General features: G+C 48.3%; 6 protein-coding genes across 6 annotated transcripts; all 6 read right to left on the bottom strand.

Annotated features, from left to right (window-relative positions):
* Positions 1-51: 51 nt before the first annotated feature.
* HMPREF1120_04435 (uncharacterized protein) lies at positions 52-3,964 on the bottom strand. The gene is made up of 2 exons (XM_009158566.1): positions 3,062-3,964; positions 52-2,738 (listed from the first exon to the last, which is right to left on the bottom strand). The coding sequence occupies exon 2, from the start codon at positions 1,839-1,841 to the stop codon at positions 915-917; it is 927 nt and encodes a 308-aa protein (XP_009156814.1). The 5' UTR covers positions 1,842-2,738; positions 3,062-3,964; the 3' UTR covers positions 52-914.
* A 672-nt stretch (positions 3,965-4,636) lies between these two features.
* On the bottom strand, positions 4,637-6,286 carry HMPREF1120_04434 (AAT family amino acid transporter; the record flags this gene model as incomplete). Its single annotated transcript, XM_009158565.1, has 1 exon — positions 4,637-6,286. The coding sequence occupies one exon, from the start codon at positions 6,284-6,286 to the stop codon at positions 4,637-4,639; it is 1,650 nt and encodes a 549-aa protein (XP_009156813.1).
* A 592-nt stretch (positions 6,287-6,878) lies between these two features.
* Positions 6,879-8,783, bottom strand: HMPREF1120_04433 (1-alkyl-2-acetylglycerophosphocholine esterase; the record flags this gene model as incomplete). Its single annotated transcript, XM_009158564.1, has 1 exon — positions 6,879-8,783. One exon carries the CDS (start codon positions 8,781-8,783, stop codon positions 6,879-6,881), a length of 1,905 nt encoding a protein of 634 aa, XP_009156812.1.
* Positions 8,784-10,443: 1,660 nt separating this feature from the next.
* Positions 10,444-12,696, bottom strand: HMPREF1120_04432 (uncharacterized protein; the record flags this gene model as incomplete). Its single annotated transcript, XM_009158563.1, has 3 exons — positions 10,444-11,980; positions 12,035-12,247; positions 12,323-12,696. 3 exons carry the CDS (start codon positions 12,694-12,696, stop codon positions 10,444-10,446), a joined length of 2,124 nt encoding a protein of 707 aa, XP_009156811.1.
* A 760-nt stretch (positions 12,697-13,456) lies between these two features.
* HMPREF1120_04431 (uncharacterized protein) lies at positions 13,457-15,145 on the bottom strand (the record flags this gene model as incomplete). Its single annotated transcript, XM_009158562.1, has 1 exon — positions 13,457-15,145. The coding sequence occupies one exon, from the start codon at positions 15,143-15,145 to the stop codon at positions 13,457-13,459; it is 1,689 nt and encodes a 562-aa protein (XP_009156810.1).
* A 711-nt stretch (positions 15,146-15,856) lies between these two features.
* HMPREF1120_04430 (aldehyde reductase (GliO)) lies at positions 15,857-17,471 on the bottom strand. The gene has a single exon (XM_009158561.1). It carries the CDS (start codon positions 17,150-17,152, stop codon positions 16,193-16,195), a length of 960 nt encoding a protein of 319 aa, XP_009156809.1. The 5' UTR covers positions 17,153-17,471; the 3' UTR covers positions 15,857-16,192.
* Positions 17,472-21,033: the final 3,562 nt, after the last annotated feature.

Raw genomic sequence — 21,033 nt, 5'->3', positions numbered from 1 at the left:
GGTCCACACTTCAAGACAAAATACTGTTCCAACCTAGAAAAAAATCAAAGCTTTGGATTAGAAGGTACACGCTCAAGGAAGAAGGATATCTTACAAGTTGTGTCTCTATTCTTATATCCTCGCACTCTTACACGCTGGACGTAAACACGGGCAAGCTTGACGTTCACAATGGCAACCTTTCTTTACTCAAGCAAAAATGACCTATGCGGATGTCCACCCTGTTAAAGGACGCCCTCCTAACGATGGTTTGCACGAACAAACTGCCATGTTCCCATACGCCAGACTCCAGAACCAGAACAGACACCAGCCACTTAGCACCAGATTCCAAAAGAGAGACACCAGACCTCCGTCCTAATCTGAACCCAACACAATAGTGACAGCACAACGCAAGCCCAAGACCTAGGCCAAACCCAAGCCCAAGAGTCCCAAAGCCTGCTCCTCAAACAGAAAATCTCACCCTTTTCTCCGCCCCATACCCCCTAGACAACCGTCTCGACCCCATCACAGGCAGATCAGAACCTTGCATCTGTTCATCTTCATCTTCGTTTTCGTTTTCGTCAGTAGCAGGGTTGGATCTCCTCTTACCACCACGAGCACCAACACCAGCACCGGCCGACCGACTTGACCGTCTCAGAGATTGTTGGGCACGGATACAGAGGGAGCGACGACGGGGCGGTGTGGGGTTGTATTTTGATGAGGATTCTTGGTTTTGGTCTTCTCCCTCTTCCACCCGGTCTTTGTTTTGTTCTGCTTGGCTCTGTGGTTCGGGATTAGATTGAGTGGCTTCGGGAACTGCTTCGTCTTCCACATCGACTTTCATCTGAGTTTCCATCTCGGTTTCAGCGGCGACTTCAGAAGCAGATTGGGTGGCGTTGGGATTGGCTTCGTCTCTGCGTTCGACTTCCATTTCGGTTTCAGGCGCAGCTCCATGTCGGCTTCAGGCTCAGATTGAGTGGCTTCGGGATGGGCTTCTGCGTCTGATTTGTCTTCGTTCTCCACTTCCATTTCAGCATCATCTTCAGGTTCATGCCCAGATTGAGTAGCGTCCGGATCCGATTCGGTTGCATTAGGATCAACGTTGGCTTTGGTATTGCGGTTGACGTTGGTATTGGGATTGACGTTGGTATTGGGATTGACGTTGGTATTGGGATTGACGTTGGTATTGGGATTGACATTGGTATTGGTGTTGACGTTGTGGTTGTCATTGGGACCGATGTTGGCGTTGAGCTTGGCGGCGGCGGCAGCGAAGGCGGCAGCGATCTCACCAACGTTCTGGCCGCCAGCGACATTGGTGGCAAATAGGTATATGTCCAAGCACTATCCCAGGAAACAAAAACACCACCAGGAACACTGAGAGAAACAGCAGACGGTGGATCATCACCATAAAGAACCAGAATACCGGGAACACCACCAGGGGCAGCACCTGATGCACCAGGAAAACCACTAGGAAAACCACGAGGAACTGTCGCAGCTCCATGAACATCACCAAGAGCAGCCCCTGATGCACCAGGACCGGCACTAGGAACACCACCAGGCAAGGAATTCAAGTTCGAATTCCTATCGCCGCCAAAGTAATTCAAATTGCCGTGGCCATTGTTGATGTTACTGCTGTAGGTATCAACGAAAGGATCTGGCATGGGTGCATTTCGGACAGTGTTGGTGTGGCGACCTAATAGGGGAAAGTCTGGCAATTTGCTGTTGCTGGTAGTGTTGCTGTTGCTGGTATTGTTCGTGTTGTTTGTGGTGTTGGCAGCATTGTTATTATTGTTGATTGGGTCTTGGAACGAAGATTGTGGCTGTCGGCCGATGGTGTTATTGCTGGGGGGGACGTATGTCTGCATGGGAAGTAGATGCCAGTTGTCATTGATCGGCGGGTGCGCGGCGTCAGGGCCAAGCAGGATGTGGGTAGCGCGTTCGTCAATGGGGTCGATCTTGCCGATGTAGGGATTGCTGGGGTCGTATGTTTGGACGGGAAATAGAATCCAGGTGTGGTACACGGCTGACCGGGCACCGGAAACCACGATGTGGGTAGGGCGTACGTTGGAATTGGTGGAGTTGGGTCCGTTGGGGTGGGTGTTTGCGATGCGGTTACGGTTCTGAACTTGGTTGTTATCGTCGTTTATGACGATGGGCTTGTTCGGAACGGAACCAGGACCTTGGGTGCGGATGTGGCCTTGGTTAGGAGCCTGGTTGAGGTTGAGGGCTTGGTTTGGGTTGAGGGCTTGGTTGTGGTTGAAGGCTTGGTTGTATGCTTGGTTAGGAGCGTAACCGAATCCTTGGCTGTGAATCAAACCGTGACCTTGGTTGAAGGCTTGCTTTTGGTGGTAGGCTTGGTTGGGAGCGTAACCGAAGCCTTGATTGTTGTTCAGGCCATACCCAGTGCCGTTGCCATACCCTTGGTTGTCAATCAATCCATATCCCTGATTATACAACTGACTGTTGTTGATGCCGTACCCGTTGCCGCCATATCCATTGCGGTAACTATGATTGTTGTTCAAGCCATATCCCTGGTTGAGACCCTGGTAATTGTTGAACCCCTGATTATTGCAGTTCGGAGGCGCAACTGGAAGGTTGACAATCTCCCGGCGTTGGTATGACCGTGGTTCCGCCTCACTCTGCTGCTATGTCTGACTCAACTGGCTTCTGATCCGCAGCTCTCGCTGACCGAGTAGACCACTAATCGGCGGCCCTATGCCGTCCAGGTGGTCGGTCAAAATATCGAGGATTGATTCATATGTCTATATATTTGTGACATGATTAGCTCTCAGGGTATATAGAACGTGGGCATCAAGACACGAGCAGGGTAGGGTCGGGGTAGAGCAACGACACCTCTGCTTAGCAAGCTAGGGATGTTGGCAGTTCTGAAGCTAGAAAGGACCAATCCTGCCCTGCTTGCATCCAGTTCGAGCAGAAGTGAAACCACAGGGAACATGATATATCAAGAAAAGAAAAAAAGAAGCCAGAACAAAATAAAACAAAACAGGGCCACCTGGCGGCCAAACTTTGTGGCAAGCCGGCTCAGACTCAAACACATTGTACCGTTACAGGTGGTGTGACTTACCTCTCCTCTAGCAATCAAAAAATCCGTCAACGACAACACCAGCTGCGATTGTCTCTGCATCATAACCTCCCATTGCGCCGCGCCGATGCGTTGATGCTGTGGTCGACGACAGATATTGCCATTGACGGTGTAGATAGTTGCAGTATTCGTGTTGCCAGTTGCCAATGCGTTCCCGGTATTGGCCCCAGTGGCGCTTGCAATGCCATTGCCTCGATCATTGGTATCCCTAGTATTGCCCGTGCCCCCCTTGTCGTTCGTGTTAGTATTGGTATTGGTATTATTATTGTTTCGCAACCATAGACCTTGACCATTCATCTGTCTTGCGATCAGGTAATCAGCCTCTAAGTGTCGACGGACTCGTTGTTGTTGAGTCCCAGGCTGAGGTTGAGCTTGGGACTGAGTCTGAGGTGCTTGATCGCGAGCTTGATCTTGATTGCGATTCATGTTGTGGCGTGGCTGTTTGTCTCTTGACAGGTGTCGCGCAGGGCGAAAGCGAGAACCAAACAAACAAATAAACCCCTTTCGTGAACAAATACACAAGATGGGGACTGATATAGGGGAGACAGGACAAAGAAAATAGGTTTTCTAGGTGACAGTAGCAGTGATAACAAACTGAGTCGCGTCTCTAGGAGAGTAACTAGTAATACAGGAGAGGAGTAACGAACAATAGAACAAGAGAGTTAGAAAGGTCGCGGTGTGTGCTGTGGTCTTATGCCATATAAAGATAGAAGCGGGAGAAGAAACAAAAGAAAACAAATCATAGCTAATTCACAGAAAGACAGTGTGCGACGAGAGGCAGTGGGCGTTATTGGCGTTGTAGTGTTAGCGCATAAGTTGTAGTGCGTGGCCAATTACAATCACTTCTTACCTTAATTGAAGTTCACTAAACTGGGAGAATAGTCACTTACTGAACATATGCCTGCCTATCTATTTCCATCCCTCACATATCCGTCACTTTTAGTGATGGTGACGGTAGTGATGATAGTGTATGATCACGCAACCCCTGTACATCTACCTACCTCCCCACCTACCTACCTACTTATAGAAGTGAAGACAATAGCAGTGACGGTAATAGTACTAGTTATGAAAGCTGATGTCTAGTAGTACAATAAAATGATATACCTTACATAGAATGTGAATACCTATAGGTTAAGTCGCAGTATAGTTAGACTTTCAAATACGACGAGGCTGTGGCCCCTTGAAAGCTTGGCACTTTTTGAGTTTCGAGATAGCCTTGTGCACCACTCCTCGACCCACCCACTGGAAGTGACATCAAAGGACAAAATAACGCGGGAACCATTAGTGGCTGGCTGTCTACAGTACCTAGGTAAGGTACTGGTAGCCCTTCTCGTCAAACGCATGTGCGAATCTACTCAGCCACACTCGTTACAATGGCATTGATCGTGGTTTGCGTTTTGCTCGAGGAAGCTTATCCTTTCGTGTACCTATGTTACCAAACACCGCTATGCTGTGAACAACACCGCCGACTTAATCTTCGCCGACAGCATGTCACCACTCCACCAGCTCCTCCCGTCACCCCGAACCACCACCATCTCAAGCCAGATCTGATGTCCCTCAAGCAATCCAGAACCAGATTCTCTCCAGGAAATTCCTCGGCTTCACTTCGGGCCAAGTCCCCTCCAAGCGATCAATCTCCGCCTTCCCACTCCACAAATCCATCTCATTCAACCTGACAAACTTGGTCCTCTTGACCAACTTATACCCGAGGAACAAGGACAAAAAGATCGGAATGTCAATATACGGCGGGACAAAAGTCTTTGCACTAAACTTGCCGGGGAAAAACGCATCAAACCCATTAAAGATGGCGACGACCGTACAAAAGCAAATGGCGAAATACGCCAGGAACGGCTGGAAGGGGGCTCTATACGGCAAAGTCGACCTTGAGATACCGTAATGCTTCAACCCCGCATAGAACCGCAAGTAGGTAACACAAACGCTAGCCCAGACGATGAGGGTGCTGACGGCGGAAATATTGGAGATCCAGAAAAACACCTCGGCCGAACTCGAACTGACGTTCAGATAGACCAACAGGCTCAACGCGGCGGTGGTGGCGACACAAGCATAGGGGACGCCGAAGCGTTCAAATTTCAAAAAGGCCGGCGCTCGACCGTCCAGGGCGGTCGAATACAAGACGCGGGTGGAGGCGTAGAAGAAGGAATTCCCTGCTGACCAAGCCGACGACAAGATGACAGCATTGATGATTGAAGGTAAAGCCGAGATCCCGCCATTGACAATGGCAATCACAAACGGGCTGGCTGCTGCACCCGGAGCGGAGTTGCTGATCGCATTCAACAGGCGAGCATCTTTGGCGGAGACACACATTGTGATCAGGAAAATGGCCAAGACGTAAAAGATGGCGATTCGCCAAAAGACCCGACGCACGGCTTTGGGGATGTTTCGACGCGGGTTTTCCGTCTCGCCTGCGGCCACGACCACCATTTCACTCCCGCCGTAACTGAATGTGGCGGATATAAACACCTTCCAGAATGCCAGGAAGCGTCCTAGTGCCCCGGTCTCGAGGTACGTGAGCATCGGGCCTGGATGGTCCCAGTATCGAAACCCGATGCGGTCGTGGTTCGGCGCCCCTCCTAAGGTGATGATAAACATCAACAGAATCAACCCGACAATAGTGGTCAGCTTGATGGCCCCAAAGACAAACTCTGCTTCGCCGTAGATCCTCACTGGGAAACAGTTGATGAGAACCATGGGTATGAACAAGACGGTAATCCAAACTGCGTTCGGGATGTCGTTGGGCCAGTATCCTATTACCACCGCGGCGGCGGAGATCTCAATCGGCACTCCAATCGCGAATTGGTACCAGTAGTTCCAGCCCAGAGTGAACCCAAGAGCCGGGTCGACGAATCTCGAGGCAAAGACGGGCACGGCGCCAGGAAGGGGCAGGTACGCTGCCATTTCTCCGAGACTATTGATGACGGCAAATAGATTGAAACCGGTGATGAGATATGCTAGAAATGCTGATAACGGTCCTGCTAGACTCAAAGCTTGGCCGCTTCCGACGAACAGACCTGTCCCAATGGCGCCAGACAAAGCGAGGAACTGGACATGTCGAGCTTTCAATCGACGGTCGAGTGTTCCTAGGTGTTGTTGTTCGTGCGCGGCATATTTCAAGTCTTCGACTTCGGCTTGCGCGGCGACCGTGTCTTTAGTCTCGCCGGTCTCAATGTCTTTGGATTCGGTGGCCATGGCAGGCAACACACTGATGTACACCGCACAGTATTACCTGAGCCCAGGCTGGCCTTCCACTCACAAAATACTGTTACAAAGACAGCAACGAGAGATCGAGCTTGATGGCATCCTTGCGGGTAGAAATGAGGAGGCCGGACGGACATGAGCACCCCGCGGGGTGGTTCTTTGTTACATCGGCGGCCGTGGCGAGCGATGTGACAGACCGTCGATCAGTTAGTCGTCCAGGAACGGCAATAAGATTGAGGGATGCCAATGGGTCGGGAGCTGTGGGGGTGGGCCAGCCACACATGGGCGGAAATGCTTCGCTGGGCTTATCACCGATTAACCTCGGTGGTAGCCGCGGATACTCGTTCAAGTTGGAGGCTATTCGTCAAACACCTCATACTTGTTGGTCTTATCGTCGCGGCCATACGTCGATAGTGGTTCATCCTAATCGTAGTGTGTATGTTGCTCTTATCAATAGCCCTTCAAGACCAGACCGGTAGGCAATGGCGACAAGGCGGTCAGCTACTTTACCGCCAAAACACCTGGTCGGTACCGAGCATCCCGGCAGCATGGCAGCTTCGCGCTACCCACTGGGGCACGCTACCTACGATTGAGTGTCAGCATCCACGTTCTCCCACACATCTCCAACTCCAGATTCCGCGCCCGTCTCTGCTTCAGCTTCAGCCTCAGCTTCAGCCTCTTCAGCCAAATGACCAGATGTGCGACTGGCTTCCCTTTTACATGTCTTACACTTGCCAGCCCCGGCACATTCAGGAGTCAAATGAACCCATATCTCTTCTTGCCCCATCTTTTGCAGTTTCTGCCAGTACCGTTTCCTACTTCCCGGCGTCATACGTTTCCAACCTTCATGACGAATTTTCAGTCTTACTGCCATCCACTTCTCATCAGGTCGATGTTCAGTCGGTTGTTCATGAATGACAGGCAGATCCAACAGCTTCTTCTCCTGCGACAGCGTACGTAGAAACGGCTGATCAGGTTGTAATATGTGCTGGGGCATGACGCGTGAAAGAAAATCCAACGAGGCATCGAGGTTCAAGTCGATGGCCCGAACCGGGTCGGCCGTCATTTTCAGGACAAGACTGGCAATATGCGGATAGAGGATGCAAAAGTCCGACTGCGAAATATGGACCGTGCCTCGAACTGTAAGAAGCCATGCTGGCTTTCCGGCGTTCAATGCCTCCTGGGCCACGTTGCGCGCTACATTGAAGTTGTCGGCCCAATACATGAACGCCTCGGAGTTGATGCCGAGCAGTGGCACCTGGATGTGATGACTAGGATTGGCCTGCACCGGCATTCCCCAGATATCATAGACGATGCCCTGAGTGACATAGCGAAACCGGTTCTCCGCTTGCTGCCGAAGCATTTCTACCGTGGTGGTGGCGCCGAATGAATGTCCGACCATTGTCACACCGTCCGTGTAGAAGCGATCTTCCCACAACGACCAGTCAATACCCTGGAGACCTGTCTTGGACGCGCCTATTGCACCTTCATATCGAAGATTGCTCGCCGCGACTTTTGCGCCGTTTCCATTGCAAATGTCGCACATGACCAGATACGCTTCATGGATCTCAGCAAGCCGTAGATCAATCTGTGCACTTCGCAGTTCTTTGTCAACCTCGTGCCCTGGCGTGGTGTCATGGCTGTCGTGTTTGTGAAAGACAAAATCAATGATATCGTACGGTCTGCTTAATTCTTCTGGACGATGTTCAATGCCGCCAGCCTTTTCCCGAGCCGGCCGACTTGCAGCACCATCTTTGGGGTGATTGATAAGAGACCGCGGTCCACTTCCATCTCGATGCTCCAACGCCACTACCACGAAGCCATGGCTTGCAAACTCGCCGCACACCGACGAGTACGCCGTCCTGGTCCCTCCAAGGCCGTGCGAGAACAGGATCAAAGGGAATTTGGGCTTGTTGGGCCCACCTTGCGGAGGGTCGCCTCTAGCACGCGTGGTCTTGCGATGGTGGGTGGCTGTTCGACCATGCTGCGGCCAGTGATCTGCAATTCTCGCGTTTTTGTACGCCGGCAACTTGGTGAACCAAGTGGTAAGAAAAAACCAAAGCAATGTCAAGGTTTCCGGAAGACTGGCGAACTTTCCGTACCCCCGGCTTGTCAAATCCCTTGGCCGACTGAGCCATGTTGGCCGAAATCGCTGTTTCGCAGCAGGCGTTTTGATTTCCACTCCGGAGTTGATATGAGCGGGATAGTAGATAGTCATCAAGATGGTTTCCAGCGCGAGAATGTGAACTCCATGTCGCTTGATGTCGGAGAACGTCTTTGGTTCCCTTGCAGGCACCTCCAGATCAATAGTGCCGACTTCATATGGCCCCGTGTATTTGGGTAATTTGCCATAGAATGGAACTTTGTCTCTGATACTCCTCGGCGGACGGGCTTTGGGCTTTTTGCCTTTCGGCGCATCTGATAATTTTGAATTGGCGTGTTTGGGGTGTCCGAGAACGTTGTCAGGGAATATCGACGACGAGGGCATGATTACGAGAGAGTAAGAAGTTTATCGCTGATTTAGATGAACCGGCTCCCGTTGCATCTGCCAGGACGCCCTGTCGTACCACAGTCGTACGGATGTAGAACGCTCTTTTAACAATCATGCTGGTGGTGTAAGGAAGGATGGTGAGTCCTTGGTCAAGTTGAAGCCATTAACCTTAGGCGGCAGATATGAGACTCGAAGTGAAGCAGTCGAGGTCAACATTTCAGTTGTTGTCCCAAAGTTTCCCGGAGGCTTCGGCCACAACTGACATCATCACGTTTGCTGACAACGCGACAACGCGTTACGCGTGTTGCAGCCTTGGCGTATCTTTAATTTCTTAGCCGTTCCGGCGTGTACTTAGGTTGACAACATTGTATACCTGGTACCCTAATCAATCAAGGAATGAACGTACGCTGCGTTGCGTACATGAGGGTTCTAGTACGAAGGCGAGACGCCCAGTAAGTCTAAGAACATCGCATGACAGGGGCTTCAGAGATGGGAAGATCGAAGCCTTGGAATCACGTAGCATGTCCAAAGCAGTGTGATGACTCGTTTCAAACCTCATCATTTCTCAAGCAACGTATTACCAGCCATAGAGCACATGAATCAGCTCCCCGGACCTGATCCGATCTAGCAAGTCAACCGATGACTGTCCCTATCTTTGGGAAGAGCATAAGTGTGCCGGGCTGTATTTCAGAACCACTCTCTCTGCCGCGGTTAAATGACCCAAACGACAAAGCCCAAGGTTGATATGACTGACATCGCAGTGATCCAACTCGTCCATTGAGTGATTGCAACCACAGGAGCGTGAACGAACTCAGGTCGCCCGAGCGCAAAAGGCTGTAGCAGCCCCCTGTAGGCTGTCACTTTATGTGTGGCTCCGGCTCTCTGGGCTCCCCTCAGAGGTGACCACTGACCAGACAAGGCGTGCGTACTTTGGCATTGTCCCAACAGGCAGTGCTCCTGAATGAGAAATGAGGGGCCCGCAATGGAAGTATTGATATGTAGTATTTCGCGTAGTTCGAGTAGTTGTCCATGGCGGTCTCCTGCGTACTTTGAATAGGGGCCAAGGGGCCACCACCAGCTGCCGGAACAAAGGACCTTTTTATTATTTCGAGTATACGGCGGCTTCACCTGTAGCAAAAGGGTACTTCGTCGCTCACTCGGAGAATAGGCGCCTCTTCCGCAACACCTCCAAATCATATTGTTTGATCCCGGCGGGCTCCTGGGTACTTCAAAAAGGGGCCACGGGGCCACCACCAGCTGCCGGAACAAAAGACCTTTTGATTATTTTCGAGTATACGGCGGTCTCCCGGATATGAATATTCAATGTCGGTGTAGTGGTAGTTGGTGGCCGCCGCGAACGGCTGGACGGGAACAGCAGCATCCGATGCCGCCACTGATTCTGGTTTCCCCTGGCGGGAGTTTGTACCGGATATGATAAGGGAAGGGCGGAGTCCCTATTGTGGTTGACTTCGTGTGATATGATAGGCTTCGATCATCAAGATGGCGACTGGCAACCACTCGATGAGGGGGTTTCGCCTTCTCTGTCACACCGTGCTTATGCATGCATGTTAACTCGGAGACTTGTTGATGAAGTTGTGTCCTGCAGCTACTCAAGACAGCAAGAGATGTAACATAGTTAAAACTCTTAGAGTCATTCTCATTCAGGATATGCCAACCTGTGGTGATGCTGAGCACGGGCAATCTCCGGCGACATGCTCAGACTCTTCCCAGCAATCCCAATTCGATCCAATTGCGCAAGCGATTTAACCATTTCACGTCTTGCCGCTTCGACCGACATTGACATCTGAGGCGACTGTTCCAGGGCTCTTAGAAGCGTTGTTTTCAGACGTCTGTACGCCTCCAAGCCGACTTTACCTTGCATATAGTCTCGGCTGACGGCTTTGTCCACAAGTTGGATAGCGGCAACCAATGAATGTGGATAGGGGTTTATGGCGACGAGGGAAGCCGAGAGGACCGTCGGAAACGAATTTGATGATGATTGCACGCCGGATATGCCACCGGATACACCACTGACACTACTTCGTCGCGGCGGTCCGTGTATCGTGTAGCTATTGTCGAGACCAAAATTGATCGCATCGAGCAGCTCCCGTTCAGCCTCGAGACGAACCTGCGTCAGTTGCGCCAAAAGGTCAGACCGCTCAGCGGCCGCGACACCATCGATCAAGATCAAGAGACCCAGGTTGTGATGCAACATAAGCTGAAACCAATGGAGTTTCCTGGCCTGGTCCATGAACCGGATCCGGGGCTCACATAAATCCAAAAGTGGGCGGAAGGTGGCCTTGAACATTTCCAAAGCTTCCATGCAGGCAGTCCATGCTTCGGCGACTTTCTCCTCTCCGTGGCCTTCTCGTAGCGACTCCTTCAGCACGGCGATCATCTTCCACAGGTACATATTTCCTGCGCCTGCTCCGGCGATGGCCTCGAGAGCCATGTCATCGGTCATCTCGACAACTCCGGTCCGCCAGTCTTCGGTTCGTGTGTAGAACGATCCGAGGCCCATTTTCAGTACCCGCCAGGACGACTCGGACGCGACGCCGTGCAGGCCAGATGTCAGAAATGACCGATAATTCAAAGTCAGGGATGCCGACGTGTCGAAGATCAGGGCGCCCCAGTACGCTCTGCTCTCGGCGGAGAGGAAAATGCGGCTAAAGTTGGATCGGGGTGCTGGACTCGAAAACATGTCCGTTGTTCCGAGTGATACTTTGGTGCCATTGAATTGATGGTTTTGTTGTCTTTCACGTAGTCTCTGGACCTGCTGAAGGGCGGTCTGTACGCATATTTGTCCGGTCAAGCCATCTAGCTCTTCCTCTTCGGAGATGCCAACGGGGATAGGTGTGAGTCCGAACAAAAACAGCGTCAGGACAGAACGGTACGATACTCGATTGATGACCTTGAGCATGTCTGTTCGTGCTCGTCGCCACAGTTCCCGGGTGATGTCGAACTGAACAACACCAGGTGGCAGGGTCAGTGGAACGAGGTGGAGCCACCGAGCTGCGAAACTGTGGATTGCCCGGCGGAGAGACTGCTCTGTCTGGTAATCTTTCTCCTGTCGTGACATCGAACTTGGCCATCCAGAACCCACGTTTCTCGCCTCCCAGTCTTCGGCAAGACAAGCGTCCAATTCGCTGAATAATCGAGTCGGAGGAAGGATGATATCGGAGTCTGGTTCTGAACTGCTCCGATCAGCTTGAACATGGAACAAAATGAATCAAGGCAGAAACACGTACACGAATGGACAGCAGTGCCGTCCCAGCCATAATCCGTACGCATGCTCGAAACAGCTTTCGAAGATCCGGTCGAGCCAGTCACCCACCATGGCTATGGCCTCGTCCAACGGACATGACTTGTAGTCTGCGGGACTGGGATTGGGTATGGAAACAGGTGAGTTAGGGTTATGAGTCGGATTAGGTATTGAGACTGGTGAATCGGACGTTTGGCCCCTGCAATATTTAGGATGAGTACCTAGTACACACAGCAAAACCCCAAAAAGGTAACAGTGACGGTGGTTCACCAACCAATGACATTCAATAGACCTCTTCTCGACCAGCTCCACAGGAGTATCAGAGGCAGACGCACCATGTCCACTAGGTAGACTGTCAGGGGGAGAGAGCGAGAACTGTCCCTGGTTTGTTGGAACTGGTACATGTACCGCTTGGCTGTTTCGACGGGGCCGCGTGGTCGGCCTCTTGACAGTCTTGATCCACTCGAACGTGCATTTTTGTCCCCTTCGAGTACACCTCGAGCAAGACCTCGACTCGTCCGGCTTGTCAGGCTGAAGTCTAATGCGCACAGCGTCACAAGCCAGCCTGGCCTTCCGACATCGATCACAGCTGGAGAACTGTGTTCGACGAGGAGCAGGAGTGGCGTCGACTATTTTGGAAAGATTCATGACGACGGGAAGTCTTAGATGACACTCCTTCCTCGCTATTGCAAGTTGGACTGTATCTTCATAGTCGAGTCGAGCCACCAAGTGTCTGTGTGGAGTTGCCCCAGATTGGCGAGGCTTGTTCGAGGCTCGCTTAGGGACAAATGAGAGCCTTGAGGAGCCGGCGCACAAGCCTGAACGATTCGAGTCGGTACACCGCGTGATAGAAAGGCGTCGCAACCGGCACGACACGCTCAGGAACGATGATCCTGCATCCTGCACAGTATATGCATTCGCGTCGTGAAGCTGAGAGCTTTGTGGAAAGGCTGGAGTCTCCAGACTCCAGTTCAAGTTCGGTTCAAGGACCGGGGAACAGATGCAGTGTTGTTGCGGGGAATTCCCGGAGTTATTCAAGTTAGGCTGTAGACCGAGACCGTCGGCGAACTTTCGTGGAGGAACAGTCAACTCCAGACATGCACCAGATACCTATCTAGCTGCCTTGGAGACCAAGTTCTTGATGCTATGATACGTGGCTGGGTGACTCTTGCGTGCAAAGCACGATGATTCTAGGATTGTTGGGAGGTTCGTGTTGTCTACCAGGCTGAACGCTTCACGTGCTGCTCAGCTGCCTCAGTTCTTTGTGGGCTGAAACTGGTTCGAATGACTAATCAGAGCTTGGCCCTCGCCATTGGCCGGAGGAATGACACCCAAATCATGTCCTCATCTTCAGTCAGATCTTACTGCATATGCTATATACGATATACATGATACATAAAGAGCTCTCTCAAGCATTCCGGTCGGATATAGGTCTCAGATGGACTTCCCAATTCCAGCGTGCCCGCAAGACTGCCAACCCTCCTGACTGAGTTTCAACAGTTCTTCCACGCCCTCGATCGTTGCAATCGTTAGGCTTAACTGACCGACCCGGCCAATTGTCTGGCTTTGGATTAAGGTGGTCAACAGCGCCACTAGGGACAGTCGTCGTCTCCAGAACCTCTCTCATCGTGTCGTTGTCGGCATTTCCAAACGTCCACCACATCCCGAAACGCCCATTCGAATCCTTTGTGGCCACCGCTGCATCTGCGTTGTGGGTGACCCACTTGTCATACGCGGCACAGCGCGAAAGATGATATTCAAAGACCTCACGATCCGAATCAACTCCTCTTTCGGTGGACAGAAATGCTTCTTCTTGGGGCCACAGCGGCCGACAGAACTCGGAGAGGTGATGGAAGAAGATGCCTTTGAAAGTCTGGCCATTCTGGCTGCAGTAGCCACCATGATCACAGACTTCCTCCATCACGCCGCCTCGGCCTAACCCTCGCCATGAGGCATCGGTGTTGGGCCATCCGGTGGCCCGCATGACGTCTTGGACGAGCTTGTGGCCGTCGTCGAGGTAACTTTGTGCGCCCGTGGCCAACCAAAGACCACGGCTCGCAGATAGAATTACACCTTGATTGTATGTATATACCATCGAGTTGAGCTCGTCACATCTGCCGGTACCTGGGTTGATAGTCCCGTTAGGATATCGCCGCCAGCCAGTAATGTGGAACCCGTCCTGATAGAGTCCTGAAGCAGGGTCTCGCATGTGACTCTGCATCAACCATTTGTAGCTTCGGACTGCATTTTGTAGAAACAATGGATCATGAGGTTGCACAGGCCGTGAAGAATCCTGCGCCATGTACGGTGAGGTATTGTTATCCCCAGGGAAGTAGAGATACATTCCAATGCTGGCAGCTGCAAACAATTCATTTGTGATTGCATTTTTGTAAGGGGTGAGATAAGGATTCCAATTCATCCCTCCGCCACATAGGGACTCATCCCATCCGGCTGACGCCAAATCATAGAAGATGCGGGCTCGATGTGCGGCCATGGGGATGATCTGCAATCCATGCCAGCCATCTCCCATTGAAGCACCTCTTCCCGACTCGAGGAAATCCCAATGCTTCAGGGAGTACATCTCGGCAAACTTTAGATTCTCGAGCCAGCCGAGAACCACCCAGAGCATGTCATCGTAAGCTTGATTTCGTAAAGAAAATGCATTTTCGCCAAAATAGAACGCAGAAGTGTGGGCAAAATATCGGTCAATGATATTCTGCCATGTCAGCATATCCGAGCAGGTCGACGACGACGCAGCATCAAGAGACGCCACAATGCTGGCCAGTGTCGCGGATACATGTGTACCAATCACCGCCGCCGTCCAATCGATGGCAGCCGGCCAGGTGCCGGTAAAGATGTCAAAATATGTATCCTGCATGACCTCTAACGCAGACAACGTCTCGCGGAGAACGGTCGGCAGGTTCGATCTCCATGTGCCAGCGGCGTCTCCTTCTCCTGCGTCGGCTAGTAGCCCTTGTTGGTTGGCCGCTTTGGGAGCATTGTAAATATGGCTCTCGTATCCGGGCCGCTCGACCGTCCCAGCCGCTGAGAGCCCGGCCCACGTCAGGGCCAGCTGGAAGAGGGTAAAAAGGCGCATACTGGGTCAAGGACGTGGATAACGCATGTTCGCTCGTCAAAGGCCTCCGGGGCAGTGGGCGAGGGTTGGCGGGGGCGGGGATCGGATATGCGATCGTTAATGTAGAAGTCAAGGAATCATTCCGTCGTGAGAATCGTATCAAACAAAGATACGCTGCGTGCAAGGTGAGCAACAAGTCGATCGAGTGTGTTTGAGGAAGAGATATGGCGGTGGAAGAGGAGGCGGTGACGGGTTGAGGCGATGCAGCGATAGTAGCAGGAAGTGCGGTGCCAGTAACTTCAGCGGGTGGTTAGTACAACCTTGGAATAAATCAAGGCTTCTTAGACCAGGGGCGGCCGCTGGGCCGTCGCGTGCTCATGGAGCATTCGAGTTCGGGCTGCAGGCGGGAACTCCAACTTGAACATGAGCGGGCGAAGCCTCCTTAGCCTGAGAGAGGCGGCTGGGGGAGAACCCTGCAGCCACCGCCAGTATTACCCAGGTACTATTAGTGCATGTGATTGCAGGCAACCTCAGGCTGGGGCCGCAACCTGTTGAGTCCTTGACTCGGAGTCCAGGTTCAATCATGTGCCGAGTACAGTACAGTAGTTGTTAGGTATCGATAAGGCGTTCCACCAGGCTGTCCGTTAAACTCGAACACAAATCCAACTACATTTCCATACTTGACCACGGCCGACTCCTGATATTTTTGCATGTTGGTCAACAGACAAGTACTTGGATTAGAAAGTGCCCTCAGCGTGTATTACTACCGTTGATTGTTGGTGAAGACTAGCTGACCTACTCGACGAGGATAACAACCATACTGACGAACACGCTTCATTTTGATAGCCCACTCCCGGGTTGCCATTGATTATTTTCATGGGTAGGTACAGTACCATCCCGCCGCGAGGAAGGATGCAAGTGTCATGTCCTTGGCATTCCATGCATTCTTCCTCCATGTAAAACCGAAGGACGTCATCTGCCCAACCCAGGCCAACAATGGACGTGAAAGCTCTCGGAAAGCCCATCTGACTCCTCCGCCTGCCAATGAACTTCAGCCCTTCTGCGTCTCTATCGAGATACGTTATCCAATGGAGCCTCGTGCTTGATCTGTTCCCAGATTTCGTCGATAGCTTTCGCAGCTTTGGCACTGAGAGATCCGGTTTCGATCCCCTTGAGAGTCTGGTCAAGTTGCTCAACAGAACTGGCACCAACAATGATAGCGTCGCCGTGCTCAGGCTTAAGGGGCGAATTGTACGTGACCCAGCGATAGGCCAATTCGGCACGAGAGGCGCCCTCCTCTTCCGCGATCTTGGCCCACTTATCGAGAGAATCGAGGAGGGATGGCCGCGCATACATCTGACGGTACATACCCCCGAGAGCATTCTCGCTAAAGCGACCGGCGCCATCACGGACCTGCTGGGCGGTCTTCGTCAGGAACCCACCCGCGAGCGGGCTGTAGGCGTAGAAGGCAATGCCGAGCTTGCGTAGGGTCGGGAACAGTAGCGTCTCGACCTTGCGTGCGACCGGATTATAGTTGCCCTGGTAGACTGTGGGTAGAACCCAACCTTTGGCCTTCGCGATATCGTACGCCTTTTGAACATCCTCGGGCGAGAAGTTGGATAGACCGAATCGCTTGAAAACGCCCGTCTTGTACACCTCGTTGACGCCCTCGAGGGTGTCTTCCAGCGGCGTGCCGGGGTCTGGCGAATGGAGATAGAAGATATCGACCTGCTTGACCCCGAGCTTTTGGATACTTTCCTTGGCCGAGTTGACGATATTGTCTTTGGTCGCCCATCCGTGGCCCGTGAAGCCACCTACCCATTTGGTGTCAATGACGAAACGCTCGCCAGCTTTGAGTTCGCCTAATCGCTGCTCTGAGTTGCCGTACAGTTGGGCTGTGTCGAGCTTCTTCACTCCGTGGGCTTCGAGGGTAGAAAACGCCTTTTTCACATAGTCCTCGTCGACCCAGGGCCCGTAATTCCCTACCGACGCAGCGCCGAAGACGACTTCGATTGGTTGTTGAGACATGGTTGGCTGTTAGTAGGAGAATGAGAGATGATAGGAGAGGGCTGGTCAGATGGTGAACTTGGAGGGGTGATCTATCGAAGGAGATCTAAACGCTGTATTGGTGGTATGAACCGAACTCTCAAATGCACAAGTGTAGAGATCAGGGCGATGTTAGTTACAAAGGTAGCGAAGAGCTGACTTTATATCGTATTCGCCTGGGTACCTACCGGTTAAGTTAGTCGATGCTTACCAGGTAGTAGTGGACGCAGTCGACGCACAGATGCATCACGACTTGTACATTCTGCCTGGAAGACAGTCGAACGGGAGGATGCATTTGTCATTGTGATTTCACGGAGAACTTGTCCTATTTCAACGGGGCCTGGGGCCTCGTCAGACTATATACTTTCTAGGGGTTATACGATAGCGTACGACGCTAGTCGAGACCGAAAGACGGTCCTCGACGTCTTTATAATACTTAGTATATAGAGTATCGATTTTATTATATTCTCCTCTATCTAGACTATCGAATAGCCTTATTCGTCGTTAAAGAACGTTAAGTATCTTTATTAGTCTTATAGCGAAGAATAGAATAGTATTTCTATATTCTAAATACTTCGTTTCCTAAGTAGTTCTATTATTAGAATAAGTATCTATAGTATCTATATCTTCGATATCGATCGAGATATATAGAGCGAGTATATATCTCTTATCTTTAGCTATAGAAGTAGTATATACGCTCGAAATAGTAAAGCTAAATAAATCGAGAGTAAATTAAGATCATTAAGATAGTAAGTAAAGAGAGCTTATACGCGTAATAGTACTCGCCGTTACTCTTTAAAGCTAATTTAGGATTAATCCGGCGAGATTTTAAGAAGTATAAATAGACGTCTCTTACTTCTCTTCTTCTTACTTTCTTTTATACCTCTTTCTAGTTATTTATACTTCTAAGCCCTAAGTCTTTTATTAATTAAAGCTAAATATTCTATAACTACTATTATAGTTATTATATTATCTAGATAAGTTAGAACGCCGACTAGACTATAAGTTCTAAATACTTAATACTATTAACGAGTTAAAGAGATTATTAAAGATCTACTAGTAACTAAGACGGCGAAGATAGCTTCTTTCGTAAGTATATCGTACTATATCGAAAGATATAGTTACTAATTCGTTTCTAGATCGATAATAATATTTATAGCGTTAAGTCTAGCGATATAGTAATTAATTCTATTATCTAGACGAAATAGTACTAGAAGTAGTCCTTTTTCCCTAATAATAGCTTATCGATTTAGCTATATAGTCGTATTTCTCGGAAACCCGTCGAATTTTATAGTTAGAGAGATATTACTAATATATACGTTAGGAATACCCTTATAGAGTATATAATAAATATCGTAAATAATCTACGTTACGAAATATATCTTTATATAGTTAAACTAGACTTATATCGAGAGTTAATATTCCTAGAGTACGTTTTAATATCTATCTTTAATACGCCTATTTCTACGAATTTAATATATCTTTTCGACGGAAAATATATAATTTATACTATTCGCGAAGTCGATTATTTTTTATTTAGTAATCGAGATATAAGTAGCGAAGCTTCTAGTCGTCGTCGATCTACTACGTTAATATTAATATCTATTTAAGCGCGTAGTACTAAGAAATATCGTACTCGATTTCCTAAAATATAGAAAGAAGATCTAATAGAAGATATAAGAGAGGTACGTTTTAGTAAGAGAATAAGTAGTCTATATATAGCTAACGAGGCTAAAGAGACGAGTAGTCGTATAGCTATTGAGATTAAAGATCTAGAGAATAGATTCGACTTCGTATTATCGCTATAAACGGATATAGAAGATCGACGTTAAAAGATATTAATCGCTATCTAGAAGATAACGTAATAGACTTTAGATCTATATTATACGCCGAAAACTATTAAAGTTATTCGTAGAATTGATAAATCTAATATACGTATAGAGTAATATTCTCTACTAACGTCGACTTAATAAAGTCGTCGTTCTATAATATCTATATCTTTAGTAAGAATAGAAGTTATCGAGACTAGTCTAGAGTCGGAAGAATATAACTATATAGCTAATAAACTACTATTAAGGTATCGTTAGTATACTATCGATTCTTCTCCTAAGCTATTATTATAGATACGAAGTTCGCCTAGATATATATTAGAAATACATCGTTATACTAAAGAGACTATATAATATATATCTACGTCTTCTAAGCTAGTATACGACTCTAAACGTAGTTAGATTATAACGTAGTAATAATTCGTACTAGTCTCGTCTTTTATAGATTTATTAATATAGTCTATATAAGGCTATATATCGACTTACCTAATACTAGAATATCTATCTTTCTATTATCTAGCGTACGGATAGTCTACTATTTCTACTTATTCTATATATAATATTCGTCCGCTATCTATCTATATATAGTAACTAGATTCTACTTCTAGTTTAGGCCTTTTAGGGTATTCTTATTATAAAACGACGGCGCCGATAGAAGTACTATTACTAAGATCGACTTCGACGATATTATAGTAAAAAGACCGCGAAGTATTACTATTTTCTTATACTACTATAGTAGTAGACGATACTCTACGAATAGTCTATTTTATAGATAAATCTTCTAGTACGATATAATAAGTAGAGAAGCGCGAGTAAGGTTCTTCTACGTCTATTATATAAGGCGATTTACTATAATTTATTAGTTATTTTTAGGTTTTTTAATATATCTAGAGCGCTTCGTAGGACGTTCTAATAACGTATAGCTAAGAGTCGAGATCTAGTCTATACTCTAGTTTCTATAGATTATCTATAAAGAATACTATTATTATTAGATTATTTAGTCTTATACTATTTTTAGTCTAGAATTAGATCTTAGTAAGCGTTCTTCGATATATCGTTAACGAGAAACTAAAGATCCGACTATATTATAGTTAATATTTTAGACTACTAACGAAGATAATAAATTATCTTATCTTCGCTTCTTATAAGGTTTTAAGTACTCTTAAGAAATAAGATTCTTCTCGAGTATCGAAAGAGTTATTCTAGTAAAACTAGAAAATATCGTAGATATACTTTCTATAGTATCGGCGGATATCGAGAAGAATAAAGTAGATATATTCTAGTCTATAAGGTTCTATAGTCTTATATCCTTAGATTAATTTAGTCTATTAACGGAGTATAATTTCTTCTTACTTAAGATAGCTTTAGTTAACTTATTATAGCTATTCTCTATATAATTTATATAGAATAGGTCTATTATATTATCTATATACCCTACGATATTAGTAGGATAGATCTCGATATCTATCGATATAGATTCGAGTAGCTTAATATAAAATAGAATAGAGATATTTTATATAACGGCGTCTTAGTACGGTCCGATAGAATTACTCTTATTTCTTAAGATCTCTTATCTATTCTAAATATAGTTTTCTATTCTTTTCTAGAGTATCGAAGAGGTTTCGAGAGGACTAAAAGTCCCTTCGTTCCCTATTCTTCGCGTATCGAGAGGATTAGACTATAATAGTCTATTACTACTTCTCTATTTCTATTTAATCTAGGCGTATAGAGAGCTAATCTCTATTCTAGCTATTCTATTTAATACTCTCGAAGTATTAATATCTTCGTTACTCTTTCTAGCGATAAAATATTATCTATTTAAAGATAGAGTAATCTACTTTAGAGAATTAGAAGCGAAAGCTACTTCGATTATAGTTTATCTCTCGTAGGCTATCGTAGTCTTCTCTATCGATATCGCGCCGTAGAATATTAGTTTCTATTCTCTATTTCGCCGACGTTTATTTACTAGTATTACTTTAGCTCTACAACTCTTCTTTATTTTACTTAAACTATCTTCTAATTATTCTTATAATA

The sequence above is a fragment of the Exophiala dermatitidis genome, assembly GCF_000230625.1.
Source record: "Exophiala dermatitidis NIH/UT8656 unplaced genomic scaffold supercont1.4, whole genome shotgun sequence".
Taxonomy (NCBI): Eukaryota; Fungi; Ascomycota; class Eurotiomycetes; order Chaetothyriales; family Herpotrichiellaceae; genus Exophiala; species Exophiala dermatitidis.
The sequence above is the reverse complement of the archived record's forward strand: the minus strand, read 5'-3'. Positions and strand labels throughout refer to the sequence as shown.

What these genes read in the sequence shown, in the direction of transcription:
- HMPREF1120_04430 (XM_009158561.1), bottom strand. Translation starts at nt 17,152, where the DNA reads ATGTCTCAACAACCAATCGAAGTCGTCTTCGGCGCTGCGTCGGTAGGG.
- HMPREF1120_04435 (XM_009158566.1), bottom strand. Translation starts at nt 1,841, where the DNA reads ATGCAGACATACGTCCCCCCCAGCAATAACACCATCGGCCGACAGCCA.